This window comes from Phodopus roborovskii, unplaced genomic scaffold (assembly GCF_943737965.1).
Source record: "Phodopus roborovskii unplaced genomic scaffold, PHOROB, whole genome shotgun sequence".
Taxonomy (NCBI): Eukaryota; Metazoa; Chordata; class Mammalia; order Rodentia; family Cricetidae; genus Phodopus; species Phodopus roborovskii.
Genome location: NW_026126563.1, coordinates 9668710 through 9689447, shown reverse-complemented (window position 1 = coordinate 9689447; position 20738 = coordinate 9668710). Strand labels below are relative to the sequence as shown.

Genomic DNA, 20738 nt, shown 5'->3' with positions numbered 1-20738 from the left:
TAACCCCATCATAGGAGTCCAGTTCAGAACCTGTGGGTTCCTGGTAGCCCCCTCCTCCCGGATTCCAGATGTGGCCTGGAGTGAGGCCAGTGACAATCTCAGAAAGGTGCCTACTTCTTGGGGTCAGAAGTCCAGCCCAGGCCTTCGAGTCTCTCCTTACTCCACCATCGACTCCTCAACCTTTCCCCCTGCCTCCTGGAGGCCTTTGGTGCACAGGGGATTGGCAAAGGTTCTCAGGGGCTTCTTTCAAACTAGAGGCAGAGGCTTCCTTCAGTATTGACGGTAGGCGACTTTACTCTTTAGTTCCAGTAATAGGGAAAAGCAAGGCCTACAAACTCAAAACACTGAAAACGTGCAAAAAAATAACAGAAAAATTCATAATCCTACCATCTGAAGATGGTGGTTGGCAATTTTTGTTTGGCACTTACAAAAGGCATACTTCTTAACAAACTATTGTCTGTCTAATGTTTATTTATTTCTCTCTCTCCATTTACCTACCTATCATCTATCTGTCTGTCTACCATCTATCTGTCTGTCTATCTATCTATCATCTATCTATCTATCTATTGGGTCTGTTTGTCTATCATAATGTACATTTAATATTCACAATGACCCACAAGGAATTTAGTGTATCACTACCTCCATTTACAGGTGCTATTTCTCAGAGTTACCACTTTATAAACCTGGAACCAGGAGGAAGCCCATTGCTGGAAACCAGTGCCTGTGTCAGATTTCTGTGATGTCACCCCTTAGTGAATGAATGTCCTTCCTGTTCTTTTCCCCCAAATTTGGATTCATGAATGTATGAAATGTAACATAATAATTTAGATTTAGAGTTGTAGCCATGTTTTCACTCAATGCTATCACACAGTGCCGTCATTTTGAACACATTCGTAATAAACTCAGAGTCATCAATAATGCACTGGTGTCACATTATGGATAGAAATCAATAAGGCAATCCCGGTGGATATTGTTTGGCCAAGAGCGAGCTCATGGGTTCTCTACTTGGCTTTCCCTTTGTCTTCTGTTGTCCCTGTCCCTGTCTTGTATGGGTCTGACTCTATCAGACATTCGCCCAAATGCTGCTTTATCTGCCCCTATGTGTCTGTGTCTGTATGTCTGTCCCTATCAAAGGGCTTTGCTCTCTATTGAACAACACAGAATGCATCACATGGAGAAGAACTGTGGGACACCTTACTGAAATCTTTAACAGTGTTTTACAAGAGATTAAGTCATTGACTCCAACTGACCCAGATAACAAACCAACCAGTGCTGTCAAGTGGTATCCATATATTGTGTTCAGCACTGATGATCCATACTCATTTTATAAGGATTTTTCAGCCTATATTTGCTGTTTTCAACAAATGATTACCACAACACGCATGCACACACATGCATTAGCCTTGGATCAGGGGCATGGAAGAGTACATAATTAAAGACCACAGCCACGCCTTTGCTTAGAATGTTAAGGCTGATCACATAGGAACTCCAAGGCGAGTAACTTGTTTTCTTAAAGGCAAGTTGAATGACAGGGCTGAGCACACAGTAGGATAGCAGTCTTAAAGTTTTCAGGGAACTCGAGGTGGACCATTAACCTGGCTGTAGGGTACAGCAAGAGTTCCAGTCTCTTAGAATATGAGTGTTTTTATCATAACGTGTGACCACAGTACAGCATCGCCTAATCGTCTAACCATTTATTTTGAACAGCTGCATAGCAGAGCAGCCCATGAGTGGTAGAACATCACAGCTCACTCATCGGTCTCCTATTTTGGAAATTTTAGCATTATTAAGGATCCTGGCTTGTAGCCACACTGAGCAGAACTATTCTTTTCCTGTAAACTGCGATGTACAGGGATCTCACAGTTAGTCCCACAGTTTGCGTGTGTTCAGACTTCTGCTTGTGTGATATGCCAATCCCTTGACTCCCAGGAAGGTTGAGCAAAGTTCTAGTTCCTTCTGCCACAGGTGAGCAGTGTCTGGGGGAACAAACAGTAGCAATGTCGAGAAGCCTGGGACAAGTGGGGTGGTTCCTGGGGGAGGAGCGAAGGAGTCTGGGAAAGTTTCCAGGGCAGCAGGGCAGGAGCGGGGACACAAGTGACAAGGGAAGAGTGGAGAGAGCTCTGCAGAGCTTGCTGGTGAGCCGGCCGAGGTGGGGATAGCATGTGAATGGTGAGGGATGGAAGCTTCCACACTGTGTTCTACTACACTAGCTTGTTACAGGGAAAATACAGTGTGCATTCATAGAGGTAATGGCCTCTATAAAGACCAAGGGCTTTAGTCATTTATTTAATGTGTGTGTGTGTGTCTGTGCTGGTGTAGGTGTATGCTCATGTAGACACCAAAGGGTCTCTTATTGGTCTGGTGAGTGACAACTAGGCTAGGCCAGCTAGCTGGTGAACCCCAGAGATCCACCCTTTTTTATCCTCCCAAGCACATTCCACCACGCCTCGTTCTTTAACTGGGTTCCGGGGGCCAAACTCAAGTCCTTTTGCAAGCAAGGCAAGCACTTCATTGAGCCACCTCTCCCTGTCCCAAGTGTTTATCAATGCATTGTCAAGCAGGCTGTGGTGAGATTAAACTCAAAGCCCGTGTTTGAGCATGTACGTGCCAGTGGGCACTACGGACACCAGGAGTTCAGGAGCGGGTGCTTCTCAAGAGCTTGGCATGGGAGCCGATTCGGCATGTGGGAGCCTGCTGGTTCACATATCTTGGGTTCCAGTTTAGGGCTAACTGTTTCTCAAGTATGAACCTGGTTCAGTTTTTTAACCTCCTTTCTCTCTGTAAACAGAGTTCTTAGTTGGCCTAAATTTGGAAAAAAAATTCTGGAGTCAGATACAGAGGAAAATGCTGAGAGATCAGAGAGAAGAAGGAGCGAGCCGCAGCCACCTTACCTCCTTAGTTTCCCAGCGGGAAAGAGGGAAAGTTCCTGTTTCTTCCTGCTTGTATCCTCTCTCTACCCAGCCATCTCACTTCCTGTTTCTGCCCAGCCATCTCACTTCCTGTCTGTCTGTACAGACCTCCAGACCTCTATGGTCAGCTAGTAGCAAGCTCCATCCTCTGATCCTTCAGACATGCTTTATATGCACAAGCAAGACGTGGCTACATCTCCCCATCAGTCAGATGGTGGCACAGTAACTCTCTAGCCTATAGCGTTATATCTTTGAACTGTGACAGAACTCTTGACAGAAAAAAAAACTTAATTAAGGGAGGATTGATTTGGGCTCACAGTTTGAGAGGACACAGTCCATCATGGTGGAGAAGAGAAGATTGTAAGCAGTCCCATGGCTTTGGGAGGCTGTAGCAGCTCCTTGTCATATGACGCTGACCAGGAAACAGAGATGGCTCAGGCTGGAACTGAGGCCAAGGTACAACTGGCCAGCCCTACTGCTAGAGCTTTACATGTCCCAGTTAGGGTCTCCTAGATGGGCGTCATGTCCAGAAGAACCCGTCACCCCTGGGGCCCAGCTGTCAAAATTCCAGAGTCCCTGGGGACATTGCACATACAAGCCACAGCAGCATCCATTGCTGAGGACTGAGGTGACAGATGTGACTGGCCCTTCAAAGGTCCCCCTTGTTTGGGCGTGTCTGCAGTAACAGTGAAGTAGAGACCATTTAAAGGCAAACAGAAACCGCTACTCCTGTTTGCCAGACTGGAAGACAGAGTAACGGAATAAAGGAGGACGTTGTGCGGGGAAAGCAAAGGAAGAGCCCAGGGTTTCCTAACCAGGAGTTCCCAATGCACATCAGAGGCTGTGGGGAATAGGGCGGAGTCTGGGCAAGGAGGTGAAGGAGACAGCTGGATCTATTGGAGCTGGGAGAGGCTGGCACAATCAGGATGGGGCAGGCTCAGGGCAAAGGATCTCTGGGCTGAGTTCTCAGGCCAGTGGACAGCTGCCCACCCGCTCTCCCTGATCTGAGCAGAAAGGAGTAGTGTGAACCTTGTCTGGCTGGGAGAGAACATCCTTACCTCCTGGGGAGCCCTCCAGGCTCCCACTTCTCTCCTCTCCCCCTGAGTTTTCATCTCCTCCCCCGCACCGCCTCAGCTGGTGTGAGCTGCAGGCTGTGGGGAGACATGACACCACCAGCTTCCCCAGCCCTGTTACAGTCCTAACTGCCGAGGCTCCAGTCCCTGTACACACGGTCCAGGGATGTTCGGAAGGAAGAGAAAGACAAGGTTTACTCGTGACTATATCTAGAAAAAAAAAAAATAAGCAATCTGTCCACGTGTACAGCTCCAGCCTTGGCTCAAGTGGTGTGGGTGTAAGACAGCCTTTTCCAGGGCCACAAGGCTTGGAGACAGGTGTGCACTCAACATGTGGCAGGAACGTGCCCAGTAGCTTCTCACCCGTACGTGTGGACCAGGATCTGGGGGGGGGGGCTCCTCATCGCCGAGCCTCCCCCACTCCAGGGAGAAGTGTGTCGCTGCTGTGCTGACTGTTCCAGACAGTGCAGGGGAGGCTGTGGGGGCGGCTGGCGCACCAGGCTTAGGCAGCTAGGGCCTGCCAGCTTCTGCCTTTTCTGGAAGCCCACGCAGGCGCTTCCGCTGGTCTTCAGGGACAGATTTCCTGTTGGAAGGGTGGTAGCCTCTGCCTCCAGCCTGCAGAGAGGAAACGGTGCAAGGCCAGGCGTGTGTTTGTATCCACTGAGCAGGACAAGAGGTCCTGAGGCACAACTGTCTTTAACAGAATCCAGCTCCACGGCAGAGCTTGGGCCTCGGCTGCTTGGCTGTAGAGGGCACCATGCACAACCTCAAGGCTGGCTCTGAATGCCTCCTTGTTCTGAACTTGTACTAGCCTCCTGCGAAGGGAGGCTGTTGCCCTCATGGGGGGTTGCGGGCTAAGATGTATTTATCCAACACCACACAACTTTGTAAGGAGGATGCTTCATATCAGCTATAGGTTTGTGCACTCAATACAAATGTCCAACAGATGGCGCCCGAGTGTCTTGAGGAAGGGACTCTTGCTTGCTCGGAGTGCCTGCCTGGATGGGCCTATGGTAAACGCTGTTGAAAGAGTAGAATCAGTTTCAGGAGAATTTTTACAAATAGCATACCTGACGGGCAAGTCACGAGCCAATTCTAGAGCTGGCTCAAGCAGCAGTTCCCATAGTGTCCCTAGGCAGGTTTTCCCACGTAGGTCAACTCTTCTTATCCAGTTAGACCTCCCCTGCTCCTTCCTGCCTCCGCTCTTTGCCAGGTCAGGGATGAAAGGCACAGCGCCTGTAAAGTGGCTGGTGCTCTGGTGCTGCTGATATATGTCTTACTGTATTTCCAGGGTTAGCTTCCACCGAGTGGCACATGGTGGACAGAAAGAGTTGGCTGCAAACTGTCATCACCCCAGGGACACGCTCTAACCCTGCTCACAAAGGGACAGGTTTCTAGTCTCCAGAGCTCTGGGCTTCTCTGCCACTGGTTAACAATGCCCGTTATCCAGCAGGGACAGATACACTCTCATCTGAGGACCAGTGATCACACAGAGACCCGGGAACAGCTGAGTGTGGTGGCGCACGCCTTTAATCCCAGCTCCTAGGAGGCAGAGGCAGGTGGATCTCTGAGTTAGAAGACAGCCTGGTCTACAGAGTGAGTTTCAGGACAGCCAGGGCTGTTACACAGAGAAACCCTGTCTTGAGAAACCAAGGTGTGGGGGGGGGGAAACCCCTGTCATCTATTTTGCACAGGCAAAAAAATAACACCACACACACACACACACACACACACACACACACACACACACACAATTTAAATGATTTAGAAGCCAAAGGAAAAATACTACTCATGCTACACAAAATTCTGAGATTCCAATGAAGTGTCAACGAAGGAAACTTTACTGGGACACTGTCACACCTATTCTGTTCAAGCATTACAGGCTATAGCTACTTAAAAAAATGTTTTATCGGGGTGCAAAGCACACCTGTCCATTTTGTAGTTTGGTGATTTGGGAAAAGGTATACAGAGCCGTATAACCACTACCACACACAAACTGACTGTTTCTGTCGTCAACCAGAAATTTCTTCACATTCCTTTACGGCCAACTCTCCTCACCTACCTCTGGTCCAAAGCATATGGTTGAGCTTTTGGCATAGCAGCAGGGTTGAGTCATTGTAGCAGAGATCAAAAGACTATAACATGTTCTAAATGGCACTTTGTAGAGAAAGTGTACTGGCCCCTCGCAGGGAGGGTGGCCACTGTGTGTCTTGGGAAGAACCTTGAGTCCAAAGGCAAGAGATGCACGGTGGTTCACGGCCGTGTGTCCTGGGCAGGCCACCCCACCCTCCGAAGCTCGAGTTTTCTTGTCTATAAATGACAATATCAACTGTGCCTGCTGTACCTGTGTCGTAGGATGAGCTTCAAGGGTGCTTCAAAGCCGCCGCAAAGGCAAAGGCCTGTATGAAAGCTTAGTGTCTCTCGCCCAAGAAAGCGGGTCACCATTGCTGTCGGAGGATGTGTGACCTTTCCCCTGCGGATCCTCTATCAGCCCTTTCTTTATAGAGTCCTTCTTCCTGTTTGGCCACCTCCTCCTGGGCTTTGGGGAGGGTCTCCTTAAGCTTTCTATGTAGTGCCCTTCATTCTGGACGGTTTCAGGTTGCTGGGTTGCCAGCCTCAACGCGGGGTCCTGCATCGGAAGCTGGGGACGTCTTGCCATCTTATGGATGAGCAGATCTTATGGTGAATTCTACATACAAAAACACACATAAGTTAGTTACCTTTCACTTTGCTGTGACAAAATACTTGACAGAATCAACTTGAGGGAAGAAGGCTAGGAGAAGGCCCGTTTCCAGCGATGCACTTCTGCAACCTAGTGGCCACATGTCCCCAAGGTCTTATACATCATCTCCCAAAGCATCTCTACCAGCTGGGGACCATGCGTTCTAAGTATGGCCCCGCAGACGACATTTCACTTTCAAACGTGACATCCTGTGTGATCACATCTGCGGTGGAGGAGGGCTCCACACACTGCCCTGCCCACTTCTGTTCAGACTTGCTTTGTTACTATCACACCTAGTCACCAGTGAGGGTTGCACTTTGGGGCACTGCGCCCTTGGGCCTTGTCTTGGGGACTGGTCGCTTAGATAAAGCAGGGAGCTCTGCTGAAGAGGAAATGTGCAAAAGGTGGAAAATACCTAGTAATTGTCACCGCCCACTTACGGGGACTTTGGAATAATGGCATTGTAAGGGGAAATCTATCCCCGCGGCTGCTCTCATCCTTTTCTTGGTGTGACTAGCAGTCACCTAACATCAGAAGTCTGCTGCTCACCCAGCAAACTACCTAGAGACTCATAACCCCATCCCGACACAGAAAGCTCCAGAGGCCAGAAGAGAGCCCACCCCTTCCTCCCGCAGTGCCCATCTCATTCCCTGGTTCCTGGGCTCAGTTCTGTTGTCACTAGGTGCGGAGGTGCCTTTTCTCAGTTCTGGGCGCTTGAGCCCGCCTCTATTTGCTTCACTCTGGCTTGATATCCAGACTCTCCAGTGCTCGGACTCAGTGTTCCAACGCCCTCTTTCGGCTCCCACACGCCAGGCCTTCCTGTGTTGGCCAACTCATCGCCACGGAGATCAAATGGTCTACAATCCCTCAGACATATCCCGCTGGGTATTTTCCAAAACGATTTTACTCTGGTTCCCTTGGACTCTTGGCTTCCCTCCTCAGCCAGTGGTGTTTCTGCTACAGTGTCTCTGACAGATGGCGCTCCACCTGACGGTGTGGCCCATAGTGACTGCCTAGGGGTCTCAAGGGATGGAGGACTCACCCAAAGGACTCCCCATTCCTTTGTGGATACTTTCTTTTGCTATTCAAACATCTTCAAGAGTTAAAATCACCCTTGTTATGATCTGGCCCTGTAATGTCAAGTCTTTTGTTCTGGAATGATACAGATGTTTTCCTGACTGTCCTAGCCTACCCTGGCTCCACAATGCCTGGCTCTCTGTGAAATCCTGCTGCCTGTCCTTACTGCAAGGTGCTCGGAACAGCCTTTAGAGGTTCCCGGGATGCCACCTTGGTACCACTAAGAGGGGTCTTTCTGCCTCTGTGTGCTCGGAGCCCTAGAGTAGTGCTGGAAAAGGTCACATGGTGGTTTGGAGAGATGTCCCGTAGACTCAGGCATTGGAATACGTGGTCCCCAGGTGGTGGAGCTATTTGGGGACACTTAGAGGTGTGGATCTGTTAGAGGACGTGTGAGTGACGTCACTGGAGGCAGGGTTTGAGGGTTTAGCCATTTGTGTCATTATGATGTTGCGCTCTCTGCTTCCTGCTTGCTGCCATGATTCCCTGTCATGATGGATATTTGTCCCTCTAGAATCGTAAGCCCACCTAGATTCTTTCTCCTGTCGGTTGCCTTGGTCATGGTGTTTTATCACAGCATTTGAAAAGTAATGAATACAGGTTGTGAATTAAACCACGGCCCCACAGGGCCTTTCTGACAAGGAGAAGGCAACCCAGGCATCTGGAGCCTCTGGAACTTGGAAATGATAAGAATAGAAACAAATTGACCGTGACTAAGTCCTTTCTGATCCTTACAAACAACAGGACTTAGAAGCCATCATGAGAAATGTGGTATCTGACCCAGGCAGTGGTGGCCCACACCTTTAATCCAGGCACTCCAGAGGCAGAGGCAGAGGCAGAGGCAGAGGCAGAGGCAGAGGCAGAGGCAGAGGCAGAGGCAGAGGCAGAGGCAGAGGCAGAGGCAGAGGCAGAGGCAGATGAATCCCTGTGAGTTCAAGTTCAGCCTGGTCTACATCCAGTCTAGAACATCTAGGCTGTTAACACAGGGAAACCCTATCTTGAAAAACAAAAAACAAAAAACCCCCCAAACAAACAAACAAACAAACAAAAAAACAAAGAAAAGAGAAAAAAAAAAAAAAAAAAAAAAAAAAAAAGAAAGGAAGAAGGAAGGAAGGAAGGAAGGAAGGAAGGAAGGAAGGAAGAAGGAAGGTGGTATCTGCCTTTAACCCACTCTCCAGGTAGCTTGAGGCCCAAGTTTCAGTCCAGTTTCCCATTGGCTCCCCCGGCCTGGCCTCTCCTGAAGGGCTCTGGATCCAGTTGCGATATCAAGCGTATTTATTCATGGGTAAGAAGGATGAGATAGATTCTGACAGCAGCTGCTCCTCCTGGAGCCTTCAGCTGGGGGCAAGGATCGGAGGGCCTACCCTTTCCTCTGTTGCTTTGATGAGTGAGGAGTGTGGAGAAGTCTGTAACATCTGTTATAGGCTTGATGTTCTCAGCAGCAAGGACCAACTGCCAGGAGGTGGAGGGAGGGATGGGGTGCCCTCTGGTGCACCCTTTCACGTGCTGCGGGACATCACCCCCAGGCTGACCCTGTGGGATATGGGCAGGCTTACTTTAGTCCTTTGCCTTCGGCGACTTCCCTGGGACTTCAAGTTTTAGGAAATCAAATTCAGTTTGCATTCCAACATTTTTACCCACAGGGCCAGCAGTGTACTAAAGGGATGTGGGAGGGGGAGAAGAAAGGAGGAAAGAAGGAAGGTGCTCCTAAACATACCCCTTTTTAAGTTTCAGAGGACGTGAGAGGCTTACTTTCAGGCCACAGCAGATAGGGCAAGGCAGTCCACAGCAAACTCAATGCCATTATACAGGTGTCGGCAGACTTGGAGGAGACATATCTGGTAGAAGGTTCCTTCTACATGTAAACTAGAAAGCCACATAAGAAGGAAAGGGAGAATTTTCTCAGTCCTTAATATTCTTATCTCCCTTATCACCTCCCAAGAAAATCTGGAAGGGCCTCCTTGTCCTAACCATTCACATAATCTTCTGGCATTTGTTCTCCACCCTAAGGCGGGCTCCTGATGGCAAGGCCTGGCCTGCGCTCAGTACACTGTCAGGGCTGCGTTGATCCCATCGTATGAGACCAGGACTGAGGCTGCGTTTGGGTACGGTGAATTGAGTTTTGTCCAGTGAATGCAGCAATAACATAGGGAGCAGATGAAGGCTTCCAACACGTATTTTGCCAGCCACAGTCAATCATCTTGTCTGTCCTTTGTGTTGCCCATAGCCTTGATGCATACACATTTTATTTTCATCTCCAGAACACTATCTCCCCAGTGAACTTCAGTATTGTTATACAGAGTGGGAAAATGGACAGGGAAAGGTGATTGGGTGTAGGGGATCCAGTTAGAGCCATTTCAGCAGTCCAGGGGAGATATGATGGTGGGCGTTGTTTGTGGGTAGTCCTGTGGGAATGTTGAAAGGGGGGGCTGTTAGATGAAAACAGACCGTCTCTTTTACCTGTGGCTTGCATATAATATAGAGTTTAGTGATGACCTTTTGGAGCCAGTGTTGAGTGACTTATTTCTTGCCCTGTTATTGACAGTAATGATAATTAATATGGACATCATGGGGAGGATGGATGTTTCAGTAACTATGCATGCACCTATGGTCTTCTATTCTTGGGATCCTCATAAGGCAAGATCTTCTCTGTTCTTGTCCCCAGGAAACAAGTATGAAATCAAGGTGTACACTGGCGATGTGATTGGTGCCGGGACAGATGCTGATGTCTTTATCAATATCTTTGGAGAGTATGGAGACACAGGTAATGGGTTAGAACCGTTTCCTCACAAGCCATACCCAGTTCTGTTTCCTAGAGCAGCTGTTTCTTAGAATCCAAGATGAGGGGGACAGCTTGGACCCCTCCCCTTTTGGTCCTTCTGTTGAGCATCTCTCTTCTCCTCTTGAGCTGTGATGTTATCATGGTTTGTCCTGAATAGTAGGGTGTCTTATCTTGTGTGTGGTCCAAAGAAAACATGTGTGATAGGTTTTCCAAGTCTCTCTCTCTCTTTCTCTGTGTGTGTGTGGTGTGTGATATTCAGAATAAGTTATTAAAGCCTAGTTTTTGATTGATTAAAATTGAATTAACCCAAATTTCCCATCTCCAGGAATTTGCCCTCATTTATTGTCTACATTGCCATAAGCTCTGTGTTTCTGTGGGTTGTAGTCTAACTCAGTGTGGTGACGTAGGATGATCCAGAGTGGGACTGAGGGATAGAAGCATACTCAGGAAGTAGAAGCTGCACATAGACACAGCTGTTGGTGCTGGGAGGAAGTTCTGGTCACAGGCTGAGATGGGCGGCTTTCTCCCTTTTCTGCCAACTTAGCGGAGTAACACAGGAGCAGGAAAGTTCAGAATTTGGGTAGACTACATCAAGGAACTCGACACGGATCGCTGAACTTGTAAAGAATGAAAAAGATCTCTTCAGGTACCAGTCACGAAGGAGAAACTGAAAACCACGTTATTAGCCATGAATGATGCTGGGGCTCTTAGACGGAGGGGGTTCCGTGCTTATCAACCCAGAAGACGGGTTTTTATGCTCATTGGGGGTCAGAAAAGGAGACATGTGTCCTGGACGAGGTGAGAGATTTGAAATGAGGACTGTACATGAAGTCAGGAGCCCCCGAGTCACAGAAGCAGCTTCGGGGGAAAGGCAGGGCTATGGCTCGTTGGCACCACCGTGTCCCTGCCAGAACTCAAAATTAAAGGCAAAGCAACTGGAGCCTTGCTGCACAGGAGCCAGAGGTCGGATTGTCACACTAGATGTGTGATTTCAGGACCCCTCCCCTGCCACACAGAATATTTGGCTCAAACTGGGTTTGATGGCACAGGACTTTAATCCCAGCACTCAGGAAGAAGAGGCAGGCGGATCTCTGTGAGTTGTTCTATACAGTGAGATCCAGGTCAGCTGGGGCCGTGTAATGAGAATGTGTCCCAAAAGAACAACATTGAAACGACAACAGCAAAACCAAATCAGAATATTTGGTTCCTAGCAAGTAAATCTCCATTAGCATTCTGGGTAAACCTGTCTAAGACCACGTGAGATTCTTACAGAGGAAGCCTTGGAATGAATTTCTTTTCTAAGACTATAAAACACTTATGGACACAATCCACCACCATGAAGCTGCAAACCACACAACAACCAGGTGTTTCAGATAATGCAGTGATGTGGGATAGTCTATAACTCTACTTTTTAAAAACTGTTAACAGCACCAAAGAAGGAACAGAAGAAGGTGCACCACCATTAAGGACAACACATTAACAAAAATAAACAAAACCACAGGTGATGAAAATATGGCTAGCAAAGATAAGCATCCCATAAACGTGTTAAACAATGCAAATAAAGATGCTGAAGAGAGAAGTAGCGAACTGGAAGGTACATGAGCAAAACCATCGGGTGGGGCACGGGGAAGAGGGTTGCAAAGGAGACGGGAGAAGCCGAGAGAGCAGGGGAGGGGTGAGATCTGTTAGAGTTTGAGTAGGAGTTTCAGAGACAGAGGATATGGGGCATCAGGCAAAAGGAAATATTCAGAGTCGATGGTGGAAGGCTTTTAAAGATCCAGCAGATCTGAATTGTGAGTTAAAGTAGCTAAATGACTCATGGAATAGAATCTACGAAGGAGTCTACATCACGGTGTAAAACCAAATGCAGAGAGAAAGACCTTAGAGGAAGTAGCGTTGGCAGGTCACCTTCTATAAAAATACCATGTAGACAGATGGAAAGTGTTTATCATCAGCAGCAAAGGTTATAAATTCACGTAATCACACCTGCAATATTCTCAGCAAGAATGTGTGTCAGCCAATAATTCCAAACCAGATAAGCTATCATTCCAGGCAAGGGGGGTGGGGTAGATAAACCACTGTTTATTCTAACAATGAGAAATGGGATCTCTGTGTCCTGCACTCAGACTTAAACAGCCACTAGTATGTACTGTTGGATGTACTGCTTCATAACTGTAAATTCCAGCACTTGGGAGACTGAGCAATAGAAATAGGTGTTTGAGGTTAGCCTGAGTTCAAGACCAGCTTGGTTTACATACGAAGGAAGACCTCTCTCTCACACAGAAAAGTGTGTAACAAATCTAAGTCAGCAGCAACCATAAAATATAACAGTAACTAACACAAGGGACAAGAGGATTGTTTACCCAAAATATTTAAGACCGATATTTGAGAAAGAAACTGGACAAGGCATTATGAAGATTTTATCCATGACCCATCTCCCTATCCCCAAAGGGGTTAACTATGCACTGTAGACTTCATTAAGCTAAGTATGAATATTAAAATTATAACAACAAGCACCCAAAGTAGAAGTGTATGATCCATAAGCTAACAGGATGAATAAAAGAGAATAAAGATCCAAAGAGTCAGTTGATCCAGGTGAATCAATGAGAAAACATGTCTGACAGCAAACGTAAATATAATGATTATCACAGGACTGGGAATCTGTGATGAACAGACAGTCTTGCAGGCACGCTTACAATCACAGCACTTTGGAGGAGATATAGGACAGCTGCAGTTTAAGGCCAGCCTGAGCTATTAACATGATTCTCTTTCAAAAAGATATATATGGATATATATATATATATATGTATATATATATATCCCACCACGCGCGCACACACACACACACACAGCTTAACACTTGAAAGGAGAAATTTGGGGATGAGTTAGGCAACATGAAGTATTCTGGGAAAATCTGGGGTCCACGCCCTGTGAATGCCACCATATGGCCTAGCCTTCATCTCAGCATCCTATAAGGTTTGATTGTCTCAAGGACTTGCAGAAGCCAGTTTTCATTACTAAAGCAATGAGAACATTCATTAAAAATTACCCAGGACTCCAGACTCACAAATTGTTTTTGTAAAAATCTACTGAATATTTAAGAAATAATGAATGTCCATCCTATAAATTATTTTAAAGATTTTTTTAAATGAATTTTGATGGAACTATCAGACAGGTAAAATTGAGAGAAAAGCAAATAGGTTATGTTCATTTATGAAAGGAACCCCAACCCCAAATAAAATATTAACCCACTAAATGTGTAAATAAACATATGGATAGGAAGTCAATAGTCATTTAACACTAGGAAGCCTCTTCATTGATTTTTATCTCAGTAGCATATTCAAAAAAATAGAATTATCTTAGATGTAGTTGAGCTCATTAATTGTGATTTGTATCCATCGTGATACTCGAAGACCTAGGGTCAGAAAAAAGACAGGATAAAGAAGCTAGATTGGGTGGCGGTGGGGCAACCTTTAATCCCAGAACTTGGTAGACAGAGGCCAGTAGATCTTTGAGTTTGAGGCCAGCTTGATCTGTCCTGAAAAACCAAACAAGAAGAAGGAGAAGGAGAAAGAAAGGAAGAAAGAACATCTATAGTAATTGAAGATGAAATAACAGACTTGTTCTTCCCTCCCCTCTCCTCCCCTCCTCTGTCCTCCCTTCCCCTCTCCTCCCCTCTCCTTCCCTCCCCTCCCCTCTATCGAGGTAAATAAGGATCAGGATAAACAGATAGGCTGAATAGATGTTTATTCAGGGAGAAATAACTTACAACCTAGACAGATGAACACCAGGAAATTCAACCTGATCCTCTCCTGTCTGAGTCACGCCAGAAAGAGAACGCCTTTCCTGGCTCCCTCCGACCTCCTTCCACAGGTCACTTCCGCCCATGGCTCCACCCCTCCCCCTCCATTCCCTTCTCCCCCACTTCCCTCCCCTCCCCTCCCCTCCTCTCCTCTTCTGTTTGTTCTTCCTTCCATTATCTCACTTTTCATTTTCTCTCTCTTCCCCCCTCTTTCTTTCTTTAAATCTCATGTTATAACAGAGATGCTCCTGCCTCAGCCTCCTGAATGCTGGGAGTATAAGCATGTGCTACAACAACAAGCTGTTAACAGGCTTTCATTTTCATGAGCAACATAAACCACCAAATTCAGGAGGATTTACCTAGGTTAAAAATCATCCCAACCAAGAAAAAGGAAAGTTTGGTGAAGATAGCAGATTGAAAATCAATAAGAAAAATTACTAAAGCAACAAACAATTTAAATATTTAGTGAAAAAACTAGCTATTTACATTAGAAATCAGTATGTACGGATGGGAGGGCTCTCTGGGAAATACAGGTTTTTGAAAGCTATACAAGAATATACAAATAAATGAAGAGATGTGTTCACAATGAGAAAAGACCCAAACTCTCTAAGACTCCGCGTTTCCTGGTTCTAAGTTCCTAAAAGCAAACACACAAGCTTAGGCTACTACTAAAGAACTAAATCTTACCAAGGTAACTTTAAAATACTGAAAGCTGTATGAACAGCTGACTTAGCCAGGTCGAGGCCCTTGCATTGAATAGGCAACCCGAGTTCTACTCCTGGGACTCATGTCGTGGAAAAAGGGAGCCGACTCCTGAGAGTTGTCCTCTGACCTAAACTCTGGTGCACACATATGTACTGTAGTGTGCATGCTTCTTCCATACAAAACAAACAGATGTGACTTGTGAAAATAGAGAATGGTTTGAACAACAATAATAACATGAGCATTTGCCTGCCAGAAAATTGAGACAGTGTAGACATCTTTAATTTTAAACTACATGTAGTCAATTTGTTTCGTGTGTGAGGAGCCCTGTGCCACATGTGTGGAGGTAGGAGGGCGACTTCTGTGAGCTGTCTCTCTTCCGTCACGTGGGTCCCAGGAATCCAGCTCAGGTCGTCAGCTCAGTAGCAAATGGCCTGGTGAGCTGAGCCTTCTCCCCAGCCCGATCACAGTTCCCTGAAAGCTCAGAAGAGTGTGAAAAGAAGGACAAACAAGATTACCCAGTGGAGCAGGATAAAGAAGCTAGAAACACATAGAAAGGAAGTGCTATAAATTATAAACGAAAGGGCAAAGATAAGATGTTTAATTACCAGCGTTTGAACCATTGTCTAGCCAACTAAGGAAAGATGAAATTGCATCCTTATCTTCTAGAGTGCACAAAAATAACTTCCAGATGGGCTAAAGACTTAAATATGAGAAAATTACCAGAACTTTTGAAAGAAATTTTAAGATACTCATTTTTAATTTTAATCTTAATTTAGGGATGCAATTTAACAGTTAATTTACCAAAATCACACACACATTTACACATGTACTCACGTGCACACACACACGAACAATGCATGTATCCACACACACATGCAGGTGCGCACATGCACACACATCAAAGAAAGTAACACAACAGTTTAAGAACTGTTTTAAAAAATGGAATAAAAGTTATAAGAATAAAAGTGACTAAATGTCTAAATGTCTAAATGTCATATGGTCAATCTCTCAAAAAAGTAAGGAAATGCAAATTAAAACCACAAGGAGATGCCATTCTACACGGGATAAAAATTCTAAAATACAGATGTTAATAGTGGTCATGGGCAGTGGAAATCCCCATATACTGCTGGTGGACATTAACACCGTGTGAGCATTTTGGAGTGCAGGGCTGACTGACAAACTAAAGATGAGCATGCACTAGATCAACATCCATGCCTGCATATGTGTGTGGCACAGGCTTTGCTGGCGCGCAGAGGAAGGGCACAGAACTGTCCGTTTCAGTGACATTTGCAATAGTTAAGTCAGAGACAACGCAAATGTACACCGGGAGAAGAAAACAGAACCTCAGCTCCGACAGGACGGTTAATGAACAAACTGTCACCAGCATCCACAGGCACTCTCAACAACCTGCCAGTAATGTAACGAGGGAATGAGATGCGCAAAGACAGCGGCAACCCTAGCATCTCTTGGAGATGCGTATATATGCCAATGATTCTGGGATGGTACGGGCCAAGATGAGGGGCGAGGGGCAGGGAGAGAGGCGAGCAGGAAAGCTCTACACATGTCTGCTGGGTTTGCTTCTTCATAAACAAGTGTAAGGTTTGGGAGCTGGAGAGGCGGCCCGGGGCTCCAGGGCACTTGCTGCTCTTGCATTGGACCTACATGGCTGCTTACAGCCCTCTGTTACTCCAGTGCTATGGGCTCTTGTACTCTCTGTGGCTTCCCTTGGGCACCGGCCACACATAGTGAACTTACACACAAGCAGGCCAAAACACTCATGCACATAAAACAAAAACAAGTCTTTTGGAAAGGAAGGAAGCAAGGGAGAAAATAAAGAAAGGAAGAGAAAGAAGAAAGAAAGGAAAGGAAGGAAGGAAGGAAGGAAGAAAGAAAGGAAGGAAGGAAGGAAGGAAGAAAGGAAGAAAGGAAGAAAGGAAGAAAGGGAAGGAAAGAAATATCTGGAGCAAACCAGACAAAATGTTAGCAATTGCTACACCTCTCACATCTGGGTGGTGAGTACCTGAACATGGATAATTATTTTCTATATTTCTGGATGCCAAAATGTAAATTTAGAAAAGAGAGTCCGCAGAAAGATTTGAGCAAAATCTCTGGTGCAACTCTGGTGCAACGAGAAAGCCTAGCTTGTGAGTTGTGGTCATGGGGATATGATGGCAGCGGGAGGAGAGCAGCAAAGCCGAGGGACAGGTTAGGACAGGATCTGAGCTCTGGGTTCACTGTCCACACGACTTCAGACAGATTATTTGATTTCTAAGTCTCTGTTTCTTCATTTTCAGGACCAAGCTAATAGTGCACCCCTGTCGGATTGTTGTGAGGATAAGAGATAAAGATCCATGTCAGAAACAGTGTCTGCTGATAGTTGCTGGCAAGGTGTCCAGGACAGGAGGGAGCAAATGGGACCAGGATTGCAGCAGCAGCAGCCGCCTGCCTCTACCCCCAGAGCCATGTTTACCGCTCTAATTTAGGACAGGCAATGGGCAAAAGCAAGATGGGACCTCAGGTCTTAGGACAGGGCTACAGCTCGGCCCACGAGGGCAAAGACTGAAGAATAAGGCTAAAATGGGAAACCCAGTGATGAGACCCAGGCACCAGTCACACAGCAGGCAAACCAGCTTTGCCAGAAGCTAGAAGGATGTAAGGAGCCCTTAGATCCCAGCAGGGAGCCGCCCTTGACTTTGTAAAAGCTCATTCAGTGGGTGGAGCATGAAGGCCTCCAGTTCCTCTCTCTTCTCTTCTGGTTTTTTTTTTTTTTTTTTTTTTTTGTAACTTTCTCGCTTCTATACGATCAGGAGAGCGTAGGCTGGAAAATGAAAAGGACAACTTTGAAAAGGGAGCTGAAGACAAGTTCATGCTGGATGCCCCGGATTTGGGGCAGCTGATGAAGATCAACGTGGGCCACAACAACAAGGGGGGCTCTGCAGGCTGGTTCCTGTCCAAGGTCGGTTCAGCTGCTGTCTGCAGTCCCCCAGGCACAGGAGGGCGGCGCCGGGCCTGGCTTTCCGCTCTAGATTTGCCTGCCCCTACTGTCTTGTCTAAGTCCATCCATGCTGCCCTCCTAGAGGCCTCCAAGTCTGACCTTGTTAAAACTTCTGGAATCCTATTTTTCTCATCTGATCCAGCCAAGGCCTAACTATCCTTCAAGGTTCTACCATGAAGCTTTTGACATTTCCTAATTGTTCTCTCTCTCTCTCTCTCTCTCTCTCTCTCTCTCTGTGTGTGTGTGTGTGTGTGTGTGTTTCCCCTCATTTGTACAGAACAGAACCCTGCTCCATCAGGCTATATAATAGTGATGGAAATTACTAGGTGTGGAGAGTATTTAGTCACAACTGACACTCCATATTGTCCTAAACATATCGACTTCAAGGCCATTCTGTTATTTCACTCAGGTGTCCTGAGCCTGTGTGGGAGGGAGTGAGGGCTGTGTAACCCAGGGTCAGGGGTGAAGTGAGGGCTGTGTAACCCAGGGTCATTTGAGGTCATCTCTGACCGCTGTTCGGTAGCTTCATCCTTTCCTCTGCATTTTAGGGAATGCCTTACCCTTTGTAGCCTTCACATTGGGAAGTCTTGCCTTGTGGTTTGGTGTGTCTCTGCAGCCACAGAGTATGACCACAAAGTATGGCTCCACCGTGACAAGTCCCCTTCTCTGGGCTCAGTCTCACTCTAGTTTGCTCTCGCCTCTCAGAAGATCTACTTTTCTTACGGGCTTGTTGGTAGGTGGAGAATATTCCTTCCAGATAATGGCTCTTGCTTTTCAACATTCTCTCTCTCCCTCTTTCTCTCTCTCTCTCTCTCTCTCCACACACACACACACACACACACACACACACACCAAACAAGCAAACCCCTGAGGTATGTGCTTTCACTGTTCATCATGGAGTGTGTCTGTTTTTCCAGTTTGTTTTACAGCTGGGACCCAAAGGCACCTGTTGGGAGGGTTCTTTCAGCTCTTCTAGAAGACACAACGTCAACAACCTAGCTGATGGTTGTTTTGCTGGGGAGGCTTCATTTATGGCCTCACTGGCACCTGCTGGTGCGTTATGACTTGACCACCAGGTCTCAGGGTTCCCTGTGCCTGGTTTCAGCCCACAGTTTCCCCTTGCACAGACTCTGCTTCTCACCAATAAGGTCAGAAGTTCAACCTTCAGCCTGGGAGAAGCAGCGGTCTCATATCCAGTTTTCAAAGCCCCGCCCCCAGTTCTTTTATTCCAACTCTGATATACTTGAATTTTCTGAAAGCCTCCCAGCAGAGGAAGATTACTGGCTGGGATTTGAGGAGGATTTCCTAGAGAGGCTGTCTGTGAGCAGCTGTCCTTGAGGCGTGAGGAGACTCAAGGGCATTCTTAGAGCGTACTCCAGGGACTGGATGGAGTGGTAGGTTACTGGGTGCACCTCAGTGACGCCTAGGCACATTCTTCCCTCGCTTCTCCTTCTCAGATTATCATTGAAGATATTGGGAACAAAAGGAAATATGATTTCCCTCTTAACCGCTGGCTGGCACTGGATGAAGATGATGGCAAAATCCAAAGAGACATCTTAGTGGGCGGAGCTGAGACCACAGGTCGGTTGGAGAGGGGTGAGGCCCTAGCTGGGGCATCCTTTCTTCTCAGAGTCAGTGTCCATCTCTGTGGGCTTAAGACTGGTCAGGTGGGGCACATCCTTGCTGCCCCAGAAAATGGTCTGATTCTCTAGGTTGCAGCTGAAGCTGTTGCTAATCAAAGGAGACAAGGTAATCACTAGCTCCAGGTGGGGGGAACTGAAATAGGAAGCCAGGAGAATTTAGGACCCTCTTACGTTTTATTCAGTCCTTATAGCTACCTACCGCATAGGCATTGTCTTGTTCCCAGCTCACGGGTGAGAACTGAGGTGTATAGAAGCTGAGAAGGTGGTCCAGCGTCACACAGCTTGTTGAAGGCAGACTTGGTAATTCCCTCTGCCTCCTGAACTCCTCTTACCACCGCAGATTCCACAGGAGGCCTCCATCCTTCAGCATGCCTGAGGAGGTCACTGGGGTTCTAGAAACTCGTGTGTGCATCACACATCCGAGAATTTGCAACTCGGCCCAAGTCCTTCCCTTTGACTGGAGATACAGCTAGAGTTGTGCAGGGTAGCATGTAGATATTGCAACACAAATTGGCTCCAGGTGGCCGGCCACCCACTAGGAGGCTCTTAACACTCTTTCCCTTCCATCCACCATCCCTGCTGAGCCTGCCCATGGTCACCGCCCGCCCATGACTCCCTCCAACATGCACATACCTTCTGCTCTTCGCCTGAGTGCCTGTCCCCTCTCCTCTCCTGTCCATGCTTGCTCCTTCCTTTGTCCTTAAATCCTGGGACAGAACAAAAGAATGCCCTCAAACCCTTTGCAGACTTTCTGGTGCAAATGCTGGCATGCTCTCTTTTTTCTTTTTGCCCTATATAGGAGTTTGCTTAGACCTCTGTGGTTCTTCTGCATAATTCCAAGGGTTCATAATGCCTCATGACTGATCAAAACCTGAGATGGCCCAGCTCAGAGTGCCCCTCACCCTTCCTCAGCCCAGCTGGGAAGGGAGTTACTAGCGCCCCCTCTCGAAAGTTCTATTTTCCAATCAAAGAACGAGCTAAGTGAACCAGATCTCAATCCCCGTCAATGGACTTGACTATTATAATTAGATTA

At 47.0% G+C, this 20738-nt stretch overlaps 1 protein-coding gene across 1 annotated transcript in view; it reads left to right on the top strand.

Moving 5' to 3' along the window:
* Loxhd1 (lipoxygenase homology PLAT domains 1) overlaps window positions 1-20738 on the top strand; it is a 139591-nt gene that overhangs the window by 21909 nt on the left and 96944 nt on the right. Inside the window, exons 5-7 of the mRNA XM_051202111.1 lie at window positions 10444-10542; window positions 17875-18023; window positions 19520-19643. Coding sequence (XP_051058068.1) covers window positions 10444-10542; window positions 17875-18023; window positions 19520-19643 — 372 coding nt within the window. The remainder of the gene's footprint in view (window positions 1-10443; window positions 10543-17874; window positions 18024-19519; window positions 19644-20738) is intronic.